This window comes from Anas acuta, chromosome 2 (genome assembly GCF_963932015.1).
Source record: "Anas acuta chromosome 2, bAnaAcu1.1, whole genome shotgun sequence".
In the NCBI taxonomy this organism is placed as follows: domain Eukaryota; kingdom Metazoa; phylum Chordata; class Aves; order Anseriformes; family Anatidae; genus Anas; species Anas acuta.
Window position 1 is genome coordinate 5,946,976 of NC_088980.1, and position 17,087 is coordinate 5,964,062.

Genomic DNA, 17,087 nt, shown 5'->3' on the forward strand with positions numbered 1-17,087 from the left:
ATCCCAATACAAAAGAAAACTTTCTGGATGGGAGCTGGGTAGGTAGGCAGGATATTCTTTTGAACAGAGTGGTGACAGTGAGAGAATGAAAACTTTCTATCTCATAGAAGAAACAAGCTAGATGAAATTAGCTTAAGAAACCAGTGTGAAGGCTTTTAATTTCGATGGGGATGCTGTAAGTGTTTTGTATTTGCTAAATATTTGTATACTATGAGAGATACCCATTGCAAATTTCTTAATTTTAATTTACATGTATTGGGTTAAAATATTCAGGGGGGTTCTCTGTGGATATATATACATATGTGCGCCTATGCTTTTAGGTCTTAAATGTGGTTTTATTTTAGATACAGGTAGAATGTACATAAGAAAGTGTGCCTTTAATGTAGAACTGTTATATTGCTGAAAATACCAAACTATTCCTTTAGCTTACATGTAGCAGTATAACGTCTATATTATAACTGAATGTTAATATAATTCTCATTAATTTCAGACTGCTTTTTGTACTGTTGGTTTGGTAGGCTGGCTGATGCACAGTAGCCCTCAAATTGGCTTTCATACTTTCTAATCTGAGCATTAATTAATTAATTAATATGAAGATATTAATTAATTAATATCTTCAAATAGTGCAATTTATTTTCCTGCAGAAATTTGGAATGTTTATCTCAAGAAAATGCTGGCGAGTCATTTTTTCAAGACATTAAAGTAATTCACCATCTAGCCTGTTGCACCCATTTCTGATATTGGAAGTGATAGTGTGAACAGATTTTATTATATTTTATTGATAGTGTGAATAGCTTTTTTTGTTTGTTTCAAAACCAAGCAAAGATAACTGTCAACACAAAAAACCACAAAGTTTGTTAGGGGGGAAGCATGTTGAGGAGAGTGGGGAACAAAGTGCTTGGTGGAGGAAATAACCATGTATTTTAGAAACAGCAGTAATCTAATAAAGTTTGTTCTATTTCCCAGACTGTTTTTAGAAAGGAATAAAATAAATCTGTTGAATGTGTTGATAATTATTGGTAGTTACATTAACAAAAAAAAACAGTAATCTGAGAGCGGATGTGTTTTTTTTCTGTATTGGATCGGAGTAGGTGATAGTAGTAGGTTTTTGCAGGGTGTTGTTGGGTACAGAAAAGAGAGAAATCTTAGCCTATTCCCTAGTGTTGCTGCATTTTTTCTTTTTCCTTGCAGTTTCTTGTTTCAAAAACATTTGAGCTGCACATAAAAGTGCTTTGATTACTTTTAAATTATGTTTGTTTGTTTGCTTTGTTTGTTTGTTTTTAATATTAGTGGTTATTTATAATAATGAGTATTCATTATGGTAAACATGTCCAGGACATCCACATATCCACATGTAAGGTAAATGGTGAATTTGAAGGCGTTTATAACATTGAGAGTTTTCAGATCAGTGTTTCTTGTGGGTGGTGAACTGGTTAAAAACAAAGTTTGAAATCTGAAATAACTAATGCAGATCTCTGATTTTGCTGACATCCAGTTTTGCTCTTGTAGATTATATGGAAAGGTGACTCCAAAGTGTTTGAGGTGTCTGTTTAACAGCAGGAAAAGTTTGGGCAGCTATGGACTGTTTCAGCATAAGATTGCATTTAAGGGTCTAAATAGACTGTCCATGATCTAGGAGTTTAAAATCCCATTACAGACAGTGGGGATTTATTGTCACTGAAGTTTTTGGTCATTCTAAGGTAGCTATCTCCCTTTGTTCATCTGAGTATCTCTGCAGCCTGGATTTACTGTGCTTACTACTAGATACCGACCGACTGTAGTGACAGTTAAGATGCCTCTTTCACATGCAGGACCTCAGTGAAGGTGTCTTTATCTGCAGACTCCATCCATCCACAGCATCTTGGTGTTTCTGAATATGTGTTAATTTGCAATTCTATGTTGTCAAGGTACTAAACAGGCTACTGATTTTATTGATAAAGCTGGAAGGCTAATTTTGCTATGTGATCCAGAGCTATATATGATGTACGTGGTGCCAGTGTCATTAAGTACTCTTTCATAAACTACTTGGAAGTATTAGGTTCTGGATATTTTGTTATAATGATTGTCTGAACAGACATAAGATTTATTAAAATTTGATTTTGCACATCACAACTTGAAATGAGTTTTGAAAAATACAGAGCTTTTAACAAGCTAAAATGCGGAGCTAAAACAAGCTTTCTGGAAATGCTGTTGGTGAGTACTGAAAAGGGAACGGGACTCTGATGAGAGCACAGATTTTAATCGTTGCAGTCTTATGGTGGTGGGTCTCGTAGTAAATATTGCTATATGTTATATTCTTGTTTTATTCATTTATTTTAAGGTACTTTTTGACCTATGTTAAACATATAGTTATTGGATTTTGTGCAAACAAAATCCTACCATAGGGAATCATTTTTATTCTTTGTGTGAATATTTCTGTGTGAAAGAGTCTATTAAATGCATATAAAAAAAATAAAAATAATAAGCAGATAATTGCAGTTTATCCTTTATTTTTTCAACTCCAGATGCTTACAGAAAATGTTCAATTGGTGGCTATAAATGAGGGAGCAGATAGAAATAACTCAAGGGTCAGGATTAAATACTATATATGTTATAATTAAGTGAAACCCCCAAAAAGGACATTTTTCTATTTATGTTCCTGTTTGTTTTCCTATCAGATTCCAAGAACACCTTCCCATCAAAAACACCATTTACAGATTTTGATGGTGTTTTACTGAGCAGTTTTGTTAATTTAAATACCCCTCTTATGAACTTTTGAATATCTTATTGGTCAATTTTTTGAATGCTACTACCTATAAAAGGAACCCTACATACATTTAGGAAGTTGAAAGAAATTCTGAAATTCATATAAATAGAAGCAAATTAAGGAGCTGCATTTAAAGCTTGAATTTATATTTTGTTGTTCATTTTAAAAGTCTAAGACCGTTAGTTATTATCTGTAGTAATTAGCCATTATACCAGTGAGCAATTTTTAATTTGTGTCTGCAAAACATTGTATTAATGGACTCATTTTTTGGCAGTACTTTGCTGTTCTAGATAATGTTGTCCTGAAAGGATAGTTTTTGTCTTAAGAAACTTGATAGATAATTGTAGTATAATAGTGCCCATGTGTCCCCCTTTTTTTTAATGACATGCTCATCTCTTTGCAGTATATGTTTCATTGGTATATCTAGAATTCCTTGTGGGTTCTTTTTGGACATAAAAAGATTCTGTGTCATTTTCACAGTACCCTAAGTCAGCCTTAACCCAGTTAGCCTAACCTAAAACCACAACCAGCTTATTTACACTCAGTTCCGTTCCTTTTCTCAATATGAGAAAAATAAGGACTTTCCATTTTAATTACAAAAATTGTGAATTTGGTGCCATGTTTTTATATTCCTGATTCTGTAGAGAGTAGTCCTTTAGCAGTGAAAGCAATTTCATACCTGTTACTGGTGGACCAATCTCTTTAGGACCAGATATATCAGAACGTGTTGTACGATTTGCAATTGTTAATTTAATTTAAATGGGAATTTCACACATACAAATTAATACATTTGCATTCTGGCCTTCAGCAGCATGTTCTGGGAAGTGTGTGGTTAGGATTTCCCCATGGTAACTTGTATGTACACACCGCAGTCTGATCTCCGAGGTTCTAGAAGAAATCCCATCCACTGGTGCTGTGGTATTGCCTCTAGGGACAAGTGTTCTCTAGCTTCTACCTCAGAGCTGTCTGCTAGGGAGATTTTTCTGCCCAATGCAGACTGAAATCAATTCTGAGGGTAACATTTTATTTATCTCAGTGTCTTGACTTAAAAATTCAGCTAGATCAGCATCATCTCTTGAAGTAGCTGAGTTAATAACTGAATTCAGGAAATTTCCAGTAGTTACTCTCTCTTTTCGAATCTGTAGCCGTCTGAGTCACAAAGATTTTTTTCAGTCACAGGTGTTCGTAGCTTCCTTTTTCCCAACCTAAGCCACAACCTACAAATGCTTGGCAGGTGATGAAGGGGCTGAATGTGTTGTTCCATGTGAGCACAATGACAGCACTTGTCTATGTCTTCTGAAGAAATCCTCTCACATTGTACATGAATATTTTTCCAATTACAACTTCCAGTTACTGCTGCTGAAGGTGATGTACTTTTTTTTTTTTGCTCTTCATCACCACTTTTGACAGGTTCAGCCTTCCTTTTTTTTTTTTTTTTTGCAAATTCAGCTTCTGAATCCTTGGTAGTAAAACAATGTTTGTATTAACTGGAAACATTTCCTTCACTTTCTTTATTACAGTCAGTGCTGTTATCTAAAAAGCCAGTCCCTCTGTTGTCCTTAAAATCTCTTTGAAAATAAAATTAATCTTCTTAGTATTATTAAAAATTGAAGAAGAGAGCATGTTGAGTTTTCACTTTATCTGTTGATCTTTTGATAGGAAGTGGCTCTATGTGGTTTTGCAAAATAATGGTTGTTTGATTATACCCTTTCAATTTGTTACCGTGGTACATTTTGATCTCTGAATTGTGGTCCCTGGTCAGATCTGAACTTCTTTGTAAAGTCCCAGAGGAGGAAGAAAAATCCAAAACCAAAACAAAATTATTGCACAATCTGTCAATCACTGGTATATTCTTTTTAAACAAAATATAAGGTCCCACCCAATTAGACTATTTTGTGAACCAAGAGAGCAGGAGGGGTGGCAGATATGGAAGTGCTGTTAGCAAAGCCCAGTAACTAAGGTGCAAGGCTGCTAATACCTAAAGTTGCTACAAAGAGAAATTCAGTGATTGTCAGAGTTCTGATAGAGTTGGGATTTTGTCACTTCCCGGGTGAAAAGGGGAAGGAAAAAAGCATCAGTTCTGCAACCTGAATTATACAGGATGTCTTCAGAATCAACTGCTAGTCTTTGCGGGTTTTGTTTTACATCACCTTTCTTCTAAATGAATGTTTCTAGTTGCTTTTGCTCTATTTTCACATAGGGTTTCACAGAAGGAAGAACTAATTTATCTAATTAGTATTAATTTGAGTTATGTATTATTTCTATTAATTTCTAATTATCAATAACTTTCTCTTTTAAGCTATTTCTAGCATGGGAAACAAATATATAGAAGGAAAGATGGATCCTTTGTTTTGGCCACCAGAACCCAACTGCTTCCAGCGTTTCACTCCTGAGTCCTTGACAGCAATTGAGAACAGAATTGCTGAGAAAAAAAAGAAGAAAGCCGAAGCTAAGAAGGAGAGTAATGACCAAGAAGTTGAAGAAGATAAACCTACTCCTCAGCTTGATCTGAAAACCTACAAAAAACTGCCATCTCTCTATGGGGATGTTCCTGCAGAGCTTGTTGGGGAACCCCTGGAAGATTTGGATCCATACTATAGTGATCACAAGGTTAAAACCTTCAAAAGCATTTCTTGGTTTAATTTGGTCTGCTAATCTACAAGATAGTAAAGGCTGTGTTCAGAAGTTGCCCTTTGTTCTGTAGACAGAACATTACTAGCATTTATTGGGGTAGAAGTGTTGAATTATGCTCCATATAACCTAATTACAAGGTATTTTAAGGCCCAGTCAGCAATCAGAATTAATTATGAAAAAAGAATGTATATAGGATAGATAGGATAGATACTTTTTGATCAAAAATAGTTTCTGAAATAACTGATATTTTGTTAGAGCAGTTTCTATGAAGTCTGAGGTGCTGAACTTACTGTAGTATAATCAGTAGCTGTTAAATGGTAGGTCACCATGGTCTTACTGCAAATGCTTTTGTTTAATTACAAATATACAAATTAGAAGAGACAGATCTGAAATATTTCCAGTAGTCTATGTAACAAAAAGAAAAAAAAAATCAGACTACATTAATTTTCTATTTTGTAACATCCTATCAGCTTTGTTTATTGTACCATATTTATATTGCATATATTCCATGCCATTGCAAAGTATTTTCTCTTTTTTGCCTATAGGAATATGTAAATTACTTGCTGTAGTATTTCCTTCTAAATTAAATGTCTATTGTGTGATTGCTTATTATTGAGAAGGACTTGACCTGAAGAGCAGAACATTGCATTCTTTAATATATACCAATAAGTTTCTGGAATGTAATCATTTAATCAGAGAACGTGCAGAAGGCTTTGTAATTATTAGTGAAAAGATTCTTCCGGAGACTTTTTTTCTCAAAGTAATCAGAGTGACATTCTTGATGAAGAAAAGAGAAACTAAAGCTGATTCAGCTGAAGGCATTTACATAATGTTAGTTTGCTGTGGTTTCGATTTAAGGGATTTCATTTTAACTTCATCTGGCAATAGTACTGAGCCACGATGGGCCTTAGGGTAGTTTACAGGGAATTACAAAGTTACTTGATAACTTAAGGATATTTCAAAATTAAAATTTCTGGCATTGTTTTGTTAGCTGAGGCAGGGGAAATTTAGGCTTGACATCAGGAGGGGGTTCTTCACAGAGAGGGTGGTTGCACACTGGAACAGGCTCCCCAGGGAAGTGGTCACTGCACCGAGCCTGTCTGAATTTAAGAAGAGATTGGACTGTGCACTTAGTCACATGGTCTGAACTTTTGGGTAGACCTGTGCGGTGTCAAGAGTTGGACTTGATGATCCTTAAGGGTCCCTTCCAACTCAGGATATTCTATGATTCTATGTGTGCTTTGTGAATGATCTCTTGTAGCCTATAAAATTGTTTAAGGGTAAGGTACTTCTGAGCGAGATTGACAACAATATTGCAGTCCCAGAATGGTATCCTTTAATTACTTTGACCAAATGAATATCAGCAGTTGCTCTTCTAACTAATTTTCATTCTTACTTCTTTATCACAGTAAATACAAACTTTCATATAGTTGCTCTTTCTTCAACATGTAGTATCATCATGTCACAGCTCCAAGTAAGAAGGCAAGAAATTTTTACTCATAACTGCAATTAGATATAGTGCAGATTTTAAAACCAAAACATTATTTTTTGGAGGAAATTTGTGTTTCTTTAAAATATTTCATATACAATTATTATTATTTTTTAATAGACTTTCATGGTGATAAATAAAAAGAGGAATATTTTCCGGTTTACTGCCACGCCTGCCTTGTGTATACTTGGTCCTTTCAATCCAGTCAGAAAAGCAGCAATTCAGATTCTGACCCATTCATATCCTTTCATTGATTTCTGTAATTTTAATTTTAGAATATGCTGTGCCATTTTCTGTGATTCTGTTCCTCTCTATATATTAATCTAATTGTAGGCTCATGTGGTTTTGATACTGAGAGGTATGTTGAACCTTGTATTACAACAGCAAAGCTGTTTACATGAGGTTGCTACAAGTAAAATTGTTTAAAAAGCTCATGTTTAACAGTCAGATATACAAATATTGTTATTAAACAACATTTAGAGGCTACTGTATGATATTCTAGCCCTTTTCTATAACTTTTTCTAAATCTGTGCTGTGGTGACAAGCTTCAAATTTTAATTAAAAACCAAAACAAAATAGAGACTGTCAAGTTATTAAAGCATGAAGAGTGGGAATTACTTTGCTGAAAGAATCTGGTGTTACCCTAAGAAAGGTATTTCACACTCAAGTTTATAGACAGGTCTGAGCACCCATTTTTCATGTATTTGCAAAAAGATAAGCGTAGTTTGAAGAAAGTAAAAATATGAAGGATTGCAAGTACAAAACTGTAGGCTTTCTGCTTTTTCTTCCAAACATCTGATTTCATTTAGGTTTATTCATTTGTAGAAATAGATCCTTTTACAGTGACCTTTGGCTGATTTTGAATGTATTTTAGTGCTATTAGAAATTGCTAAACTGGCTGTTCGGTTCCAAGTTAATCCTAAATTTTGTTTAAAAACAAAAAACAAAACCAACATTTTTTTTAGGTGATGACTGAACTATCATGAAAGGACATTTTTTCTTATGTATGTTTTCGTTGTCTGCCACATAAAATGACAAAACTTTCTGAACTTGTTGTAGGCTGTAACTGTCCCATCATAAAAAATGTATACATGGACCCCCAACTTCAAAGAACACTAGTTATTGATAATTAATATTTTTCATCTTATTTTATTTTATTTTTTTCCCTAGGATTTATTAAAAACCATGGTTAGTATGGGGTTGTGACCCCTTTCTCTTTATTTCATGTTCCTACTGCAAAAGAATGGAGGTTTCCAAAATTTCAAGTAATACTAGACAGCAGTGGATTCTCAGATTTCCTTCTTTAAATGTATTTGATTTATTTATGATCCTCATGTCTTCTGACAGCTCTGTCTGACCTCTTATGTCCGATTGGAATTTCAGTCTAATGTCCTGCCTTCCAAAACTGTCCCCACGTGCTGTTATTTTTACATCATGAGGTTTACCCAGACGAGCAGAAATTTAATCTGACATCAGCTTCTTTGGAAAAAAGCAAGAAAAGTCATGCATATTCAAAAGCAAAGTAGTTATTTGAATAAGTTAATGGGTTTTGTTTGTAAATTGGCAACTTTTTTGAACTTCATTGTTTTATAATACAGCACTTTTTCCTTGACTTATTATTCACAATATTTGTTGGCTTTATTACATGTACTGTGGTACTCAATTGTGCTTCCATGGCTGTAAATAGCCTTCCACCACAGCTCAACTGGACTGAGTAAGTTACCTCAATTGCCTTTTCTTCACTCTAAGGAAACTAATCTGCCGGACTGAAGGAGATTGAACAATGTGGTGATCTAATTCTTGGGTTTGAAAATCCTCTGAGAGACTTCTGAGGAAGATTTGGGATTTTTGTAATAGCAGCCAGTCCTTGTGGAGCCTGTTTTCTCAGAGGAATACACAAGGAATACGCCCTTTACTCTGTGTTGGGTAATTTTGCCATTTGGTATAATATAGAAGGTTGGCCCATTTTACCTTTAAAGGATTAAGCTGTTTAGAGAGGCTGTGTAGCATGATTCTAACATCTAAAATTTGGTAGGGACCTTCAAAGATCATGATTCAAGGTGATGCCACACCAATGGTAAATATAGCAGGAGAATCACCTCATCCTAGGGTAATAACCTGAGTGTCTGCTATGGCCAACTCATGTAAAAAGTATAGAGGAATAAATATTAATTCCATTCTCTCTTGCTGTTTTCTGGGGACACCCCCAGTTCAGTTTTTCACATTATGAATCTTTTTGTACTATCTCATTACCTTTTGTAACTATGCTCTGTATCCATTTTAACTTAAGTTGAGGTTCTGGAATTAAAATTTGTTAAAATCTGCTTGTGGCATCAGAGGTTCCATAATTTTAATCTATCTCTCTTTTTTTTTTTTTTTTTTTTCTAAGCAAAGTGATACCGTTAGCTTAGTTTTATGTAGAATAATGTTAGCTTAGTTTTACGGAGAGTTTCTTTCAGTTTTAGAGTACTTGCTAGAATGACTGTGTAATATATGCAATCTTATCAGGCTACGCAGAAAAAAAGACTTAATCTTACTGTTCTGCCAAAATGCTGAGACTTTGATATTTTCCAGTCTGCTTTAGACCATAAACATGGGCTTTCATAATTCTTCATAAGTAAGTTTCTTCATCCAGAAATAGTATGGTATACTTACATATACACTTATGGTTATAGATTTACATGAAAATCTTACTGAAAGTCAGAAATGCATGTTCTTATACCTACAGTGTGTTTCTAAGAGTAATCTATCCTGCCCTATCAGATTTCACATTTTCTACCTTCATTTCCATCCTGTGCCTAAATCATAGAAAAGGTACAATGTGCCCAAATGTCTTTTAATCTCTTTTGTGTTTTTATTTCTATAGCTTCAATATATTCTTTCCTTCTCAGACATCTTTTTACAGGTATATATACTGGTGAAATATTGATAAAATTAGTAGCAAGAGGATTTGTTTGGAATGAATTTACCTTTCTTCGAGATCCGTGGAACTGTTTGGATCTTGTTGTTATCATTGTGACGTAAGTAAAACTCTGTTGTTCTCTTACACTCAAGGGACAAACATACAAATACATGTAATATGATACTTGATGGTCTGAAGTTCTTTACAGTAGTTGACATTCTACCCACTGAAGTGTTCCTGTGTTTGAATCACTCTTTGCATACCTGCTGCCTGAAGAGAGAAAAATTGTCTTAGACTTTAAAGCAAGACCTAAATGCAAAGCTCATCTGTTTGAGTTAGCATTCATTTGCTCATTTACTACATGTATTTTCACAATTAATGGACCTATTTTATTGTTCTCAGTGCAGTACTTTTTTTCTTTTTTCTTTTTTTTTCTTTTTTTCTTTTTTTTTTTTCTTTTTTTTCTTTTTTTTTTCTTTCTTTTTTTTTTTTTTTTTTTTTTAAACGAAGTGTCCCCACAGACAGCCAAAACCAAGAATTCTTCCTTATGTTGTCTTACTTGCTGTGGTCTGGATGAGATGAAGTTTTTCTGAGAAGGATTCGAAGTGCATCACAAGATGTTGAATGACACAGTGATAAACAACAGATGAAATATAAAGGATGTAAAGTGATGCTCAAGCAAAAGCAGACCTAGCTTTACATATACAGTTAGGAGCTCTGAAATAGATTTCACATGTTGGGAAAAAAAAAAAAGAAAAAGAAAATGGTGAAAACACCACTCCAGTGTGCAATAATGGTCAGAGAATGAAATAGTAATAGAGGGCATCATGTGTAAGAAATAACAGAGCAGAACACAGAGTTATTTCACTGTAGAAGTCTGTTTTTTTTCTTTTTTTTTTTTTTTACTTTCTTTCCAAGCCTATATGTAGTCTTGCTTCTGACATCTCAAAAGATGACAGTTAAAATACATTACAGAGAAGAGTGGCAAAGATGGTACATCTTGTGCTCAATCTAATGAGAAACTACCTAGAGTAGGGCTCTCATGAAAAACAAACAAACAAACAAACAAACAAAAAGCAGGAACATTGAAGAAGTCTCTAGTATAGAGTCAAAAAGAGAATAAATTTGTTATTTTTTTTCTCCTAAAATGAGAGCTAAAGACACCAACTAAAGTTCTCAAATAACAGAATGAAAAAGAAGGGTTGAGTTTTTCACACTATGTGTAGGCACATTCTCTTTCAGAGGAGGTTGTGGATACAGAAAGCTTACTTGCATTCAGAAGGTTTCTGGACAGAATCCAGAATGAGAAGATGGTAAGGGTTATATTTAAAACAGAGATACTATGTCTACTTCAGGAAGTCTCTGAGCTATACATTTTCTGGAAGAATGAAATCTGTTAAGCATTGATTTATGACTGCCTTGATGCTAAACTCTTCTGTAAGCCTTTGTTATGGGCCATTCTTGAAGGGGTAATTGGCCAGATGGATCATTGGCCAACGTGGTCACATTCAAGTTCATATCAAAACCAGGTAGCTAAGTGGACAAGAAAATAAGAAGAAAGAAAGTCAGAATTTGTATCTCGAATACAGAATGTCAATCTTGAAAGCAAAATAGTCTTACAGCAGTGAACAGATTCACTCAAAACCAAGTCTCAAGAGTTTTAAAGCTTTCTCTGACATTTAGAATTTCTGAGTGTTTTTCAGTTGTCATGTTCTACTTTGTTAAAGAGGAATGTAGGTTGGAATGGAAATTATGTGGTCCAACTCCTTGCTAAAAGCAGGGCTAATTTAAATTGGGTTGTTTAGGATCTTGTCCAATAAAGTACTGAGTTTCTCTAAGGATGGAGATTCAATAAGTTCCCCAGGCAACCCATTCCAACCACATTGTGATTTATTTTTTTTCTCCCAAATACCTATATGGAATCATGTAGCAACTTAAGTCTGCTGCCTCTCATTGTTTCATGGTAAGCTTCCAATGACAGTGCAACTCCATCTTCTCTAACCCCTTGTATTGGGCAGCTAGTAACAACAGTAAGATTGTAAGGCTCGTCACCCCATTAGCCTTTTCTTCTATGGACTCAAACCCAACCCAGGCTAAGAATCTAACGATCTAATTGTTTTACTGGCCATCCCTGGAGACCTGGCTGCACGTGTTCCAGTATGTCAAATGTCTGTCTTGCCCTGGGGAGCCCAAGGCTGGTCACAGGACTCCAGATTCGATCAGATTCAATCTCAGAAGTGATGACTACTCTCAGGGATCTGGGAGGCCTGACAGCAGACTTTACAAATAAAGATCTAAGCAGTGTTGAGCAGCCTCAACTTTTGCATGCCCTTAGTCACTGCCTTCTTGAACATCAGTGTAAGTGATGAACATAAGTGAAGTGCAGTGTTCCTGTGCTTTGAAGAAAATAACCTTGACGATCAACCTGCTGTTCTGGGGGCTACTTTTCCCTTTGAGGTGGTTTCCCATGGGATTCTGCCAAGCAGATCTCTGAATGCACTGGAATCTGTTGTTCTGAAGTCCAGGGTTTTTATCCTTCTATTAATTTTGCTTATTTTTCCTGGGGTCTTTAAACTGCAGCATCTAATGGGCTCTGTAGCAAAGGCTGCTGTCAACTGCCATATCCCTCACTGGTTTTCCCTCGTGAGTAACAAGTTACATACTCAGATGACATCACACACCTATGTATCTATGTGAGCAAAGTGTTCTTATGGGTAACCTACAAATCACTAAGGATTTTATATGGAATAAATTTACACATCAGTAGCAATCAAATAGTCCGATAGCTGTATGAACTACATTTTGCAGTCTTTGCTACCCATGTTCCTAATTCATTTGTGTTCAAGCAGGTATAAGCACTTCCCAATATGTTACCTGCTTCTGGTTTTGGGGTCCTATCATACTACAAATAAAAATCTTTTGAAATTAACAGTGAAGTGATTAATTTATGTACTTGATTTAATCTTACAGTTTAGGTAAAGCTGTAGTGGTCTGAAGTTGTGCTTTGAGTGGCAAGTTACCTAGATGACCTCCAGAGGTCCTCTCCAGCCAGTGTTTGTCAGATTCTGTTACTGAGACTTCTTATTTTAAGGAATTCTGTTACATGTTATGGCCTTATTATAAGAAGAGTCACAATTGTCCAGTGTCACATGAAGGATGACTTACAAAATGTAGGGTAACTAGTTAGTGTTGTATATACAACTCTTAAAATCCTCATTTTATGAAATTTTCAAACTGTAGTTAACATATTGTAAACCTAATTTTGTTCAAATCCTTTTCTATAAACTATATATTGTGTAGTTTTAAGAGATAGTTGTAGTATATACTTTCATGTATTTTTCTGAATCAGGTCAGCCTTGATGTGAGATGATGTCATATTATTGAAGGTTTTATATTTTTTAGTAGACATTTTGATGGATAAACACTTCAAAAGTGCTTCAGAAGCATCCAAATCCACAAGAAGAAAAACTTGCTCTGTTTCTTTCAAGCAGCATTTTTCAAAAGGCTCATTATTTTATAACAATCCCTAGCAGTGGACTTAGATTCCTAACTTCAGACATCTACTTTGGGATATATTGGACCTTTTTCTGTTCTGTATTATATTCATTACTGTATCCTCTATACGCATATTCTGTGAAAAGCTGGATCTTTGTCATTCCGTTATATGGTGGTTTAATTTTATAGGTATGTTAGTATCTGTAAAACATCAGGAAATGTTTCAGCTCTTCGAACTTTCAGAGTACTGAGGACTTTGAAAGCTATTTCAGTAATACCAGGTAAGGAACAAAATATATTATTATTTGTCTCTTTGTTTCAGCAGAGGATTACCATTTTACTACTTCCTCTCCTGTTCTTGTGCTGTCTGTCACTTTTTGTGGCAGTTAAAAGCATGCCAAGGTGTGACCATTTTGTAGTGTGTAGAAACTTTCAGCAGCATCTCAACAGAATTTTATTTATCATCTTTCTTCAAAACGATTTTGACCTTGGCATATTTTTGTATTTTCTGCTCTTTTTTTTTTTTTTGTTTACTTTTTCCTCTCTGTAATTTTCCACCATCACTAATGTTCACTGTTTTTTACCTCAGTACCTTTGTATTTTTGCTTCTGTCTTTTCTGAGCAGTGCACCCCATCCAATAAGTTTTCTTAACATAATAATTGCTGTACCACCATCTTTCTGGTTTCACATTATACTTCTCAAGCTTACGTTTCTATGGTTTATTTCTGAGAATGTTGGCCTCACAATATTTCAGAACTGCATTTCTTTGTTTACTGGCCACAGCTGCAATTTGGATTAAGGATAATTCTTTTAGCAATATTATTTTGTATATGTTATCCATATATTTGTTATTTTTTTTTAAGCTGTGCCACTAATTTAGATGTGAATGTATGGATTTCAGAATCTACAACTCATTTGAAAATCTAAAAATGACTGTATAACCCACTGTCATGATATATAATAGCTGTGCCATTTCTATATAATTACAAGCATTTTTGGATCTCACTCTTTGCCTATGTCATATTTCAAATTTCATTATGCTGCCTGAATATGTATCTTCAATTTATATATTGTCCCTTTTACCTTCCCGATGTTGTAAATGTTATGTTTTTAAACTGGTGACATTTACAAGATACTGTTTTCTAAAAAGAATACCCTGAGGTCAGCAGAAGTTATCCTTTATTGTAATGTGTATTCAACAAAATGTGTATCATTTATTTAATGTTAACCAATCACAAAAATCTCTCCGTACTCATTAAAACTCAGAAGAGTTTGTTAGATGCCATCTTAATCTAGAATGCTCAATTTAGCAAAATTAGTGTTAGAAGGAAGTAAAAGCCAAATAAATTTTGATTAGGAAACTTAAATAAAAAATTTATTGCTCATTATATGCTTTATTTTACCTCATTTAATACTGTGAAGATACAAAATGATTTACACTGACTTGTTTTTAACATACTTGCAACTCTTGTGTGTTGTCATAAAAGAACATTACTGCATTCCTCTTCTCATGTTGCGTATTTTTAAATCTTATTTTTCTAGGTCTAAAAGTCATCGTAAATTCACTTATTGAATCTGTTAAGAAACTTACCGATGTGCTGATCTTGACTGTTTTTTGCTTGAGTATATTTGCTCTAATAGGCCTCCAGCTTTTTATGGGCAATTTAAGACATAAATGTATCCTCAATTCTACTACAAATGAAACATACAATGACAGTTTATGTAAGGATGCCAAGATATATTTACCAAATGAAACTGGTAAATTTTTATCATTACCTCCTTTTACTTAATCTGTATATCTTCCTACGTATGACTCGTTTTTCACATAGGTCTTAAAATATGGTTGCATGTGTCTCGCAAGAAGGCATGTTCTTGCATTTGCACAAGTAGCGATATGAAATCTCTGGAACAACTGAATCAGAGGTTGGTGAATCTGGAATTTGGGGAAAGATTCCAGGAAAGCAGTCTGTGTGATACAAGGGACTGAGTTTTCTGCAAGCATTTCCTTCTTTACTAATGCATATTGCATGGGGAGCCTAATTTTAGGGGAACAGCACTCAGAATTTTTTTTTTTTTTTTTGGGAGGGGGTGGGGATGACACACATGAACTGCGTTTTTCAGGGATTTTCCTTACTTCTTTCAGACATTCCTATTTTTACCAGAAAGCAATAAAAATCTTACATTATAAGTTGTGCTGTCAATGAATTTTCAAAAAAAGCCATACTTATGAACAGATCTCTTGAGAAACAACTCCATTATGCCCTTTGTTGTGAAAGACCAGTGTTAAAAAGTGCAGTAACATATGACTTAGTATCTGTGTGCTGTAGGAAATGAGTATGTGAACACTCACTTTAATTTGGAGAAGTTTAAAGCAACAACTTCAGATTGTATGATTCCTTTGTTTATTTATTTATTTTAATAGATATCTGTGCCAGAATGAATAAGTCTTCTGAAATACTGCTCTGTGGTTTCAGTTCAGATCCTAAGTAAGTGAACAAAACAGTTTTAGTATTTCCCTATTTTTTCCCCCCAGATAGACTTCGGTTTTATTTTTGGCATGAAGAAATGCTTTTGATTTTTCAGAAGGGTGGAATGTTTTTATTTTTTATAGTTCAATAAAAAAATATTTCAATTAAGATAAGAAATGAAATAATGAAAATAATGAAAAAAATAAAATACTAGGATATAGGCAATTATGTACGTGCTTTATTGCTAATAATCGATAATACAATGGTAATGTAGAATGACCTAAAAGAGGAAGGGAACAGATCAGTAAAGAATATGAGGTATTAATAAATTCTCCTCATCTTGGTGAATTATTTAAAAGTAAGCAAATTTTCATTTTTCACCCCCCTCTGCACATTTCTTTGCATCCTGGATGGATAGTTTCTATCCAGTAAGACTATACCATGAATCTTCGACTAGACAAATGACTTTCCAGGATTGTCTCATATAAATCAGCCCTTCTGGCAGAGTTGTGTTGGGGAATAATGAAACTGGACATTGAGATGAATTGAGAAAATCCATATATAGTGTTGTGCATTGGGTGCTTTCAGAAACAATCAAATACTGCAAGCATGAGTATTGTCTAAAGTTTTTTTTTTTTTTTTTTTTTTTTTTTTTTTCGGTTAGTGGGGAGTGCCCCCAAAACTATACATGCTTGAAGATTGGAAAGAATCCTGACTTTGGCTACACTAGTTTTGATCATTTTGGCTGGGCCTTCCTTTCTTTATTCCGTCTGATGACACAAGATTCCTGGGAGCGTCTCTACAGACAAGTAGGTACTTTTTTTTACCTGCTAGGTTGACTTTAGGCATGAAGTTTAGAGCTTTATATCCCCTAGAAAAATCTTCACTTGTTTTTTTTTCTTCACCTGTTTTTTTTTTTTTTTTTTTTTTTTCACATTAGTGATACAAAATTTGTTTTGAAACCAATGTAAACAGTAAGGAAGGAGATTCGATTAGCTAAGTTCTCACAACTTCTGCAAATTGGATGGCAGCAATCTTTCCATGAGTGGTCATAGCTTGGTTGGAGAGCACACTTGAGTCATTGATTAGTAGCTAAATATATTAATTATGTAACTATCAAATGATTGGGGTATAGAGTAGGTCCAGCTAGTGAGCTCACTGCTGCTGCAAGAGCAATGAGGACTTTTACAGGCTCTGTTTCTTGTTTCTCGCTTTTTAAATACTGATTCCTCACCAAACCTTTTGGCTCAGAACAAACATGCTTAAATTTCAGAGCATATTTTGATAACTACGATTTAAAAAATGAAGCCTTTCATATTTTATTGTTTTATTTTGTAACATTTTAATTATTA

General features: G+C 34.4%; 1 protein-coding gene across 1 annotated transcript in view; it reads left to right on the plus strand.

Moving 5' to 3' along the window:
- The window catches only part of LOC137852075 (sodium channel protein type 5 subunit alpha-like), a 47,021-nt gene continuing 29,934 nt past the window's right edge, over positions 1–17,087 (plus strand). Inside the window, exons 1-9 of the mRNA XM_068673363.1 lie at positions 1–175; positions 5,046–5,356; positions 6,990–7,108; positions 8,494–8,583; positions 9,761–9,889; positions 13,456–13,547; positions 14,810–15,025; positions 15,690–15,753; positions 16,400–16,544. Of these exons, the coding sequence (XP_068529464.1) occupies positions 5,057–5,356; positions 6,990–7,108; positions 8,494–8,583; positions 9,761–9,889; positions 13,456–13,547; positions 14,810–15,025; positions 15,690–15,753; positions 16,400–16,544 (1,155 nt within the window). The 5' untranslated portion in view covers positions 1–175; positions 5,046–5,056. The remainder of the gene's footprint in view (positions 176–5,045; positions 5,357–6,989; positions 7,109–8,493; positions 8,584–9,760; positions 9,890–13,455; positions 13,548–14,809; positions 15,026–15,689; positions 15,754–16,399; positions 16,545–17,087) is intronic.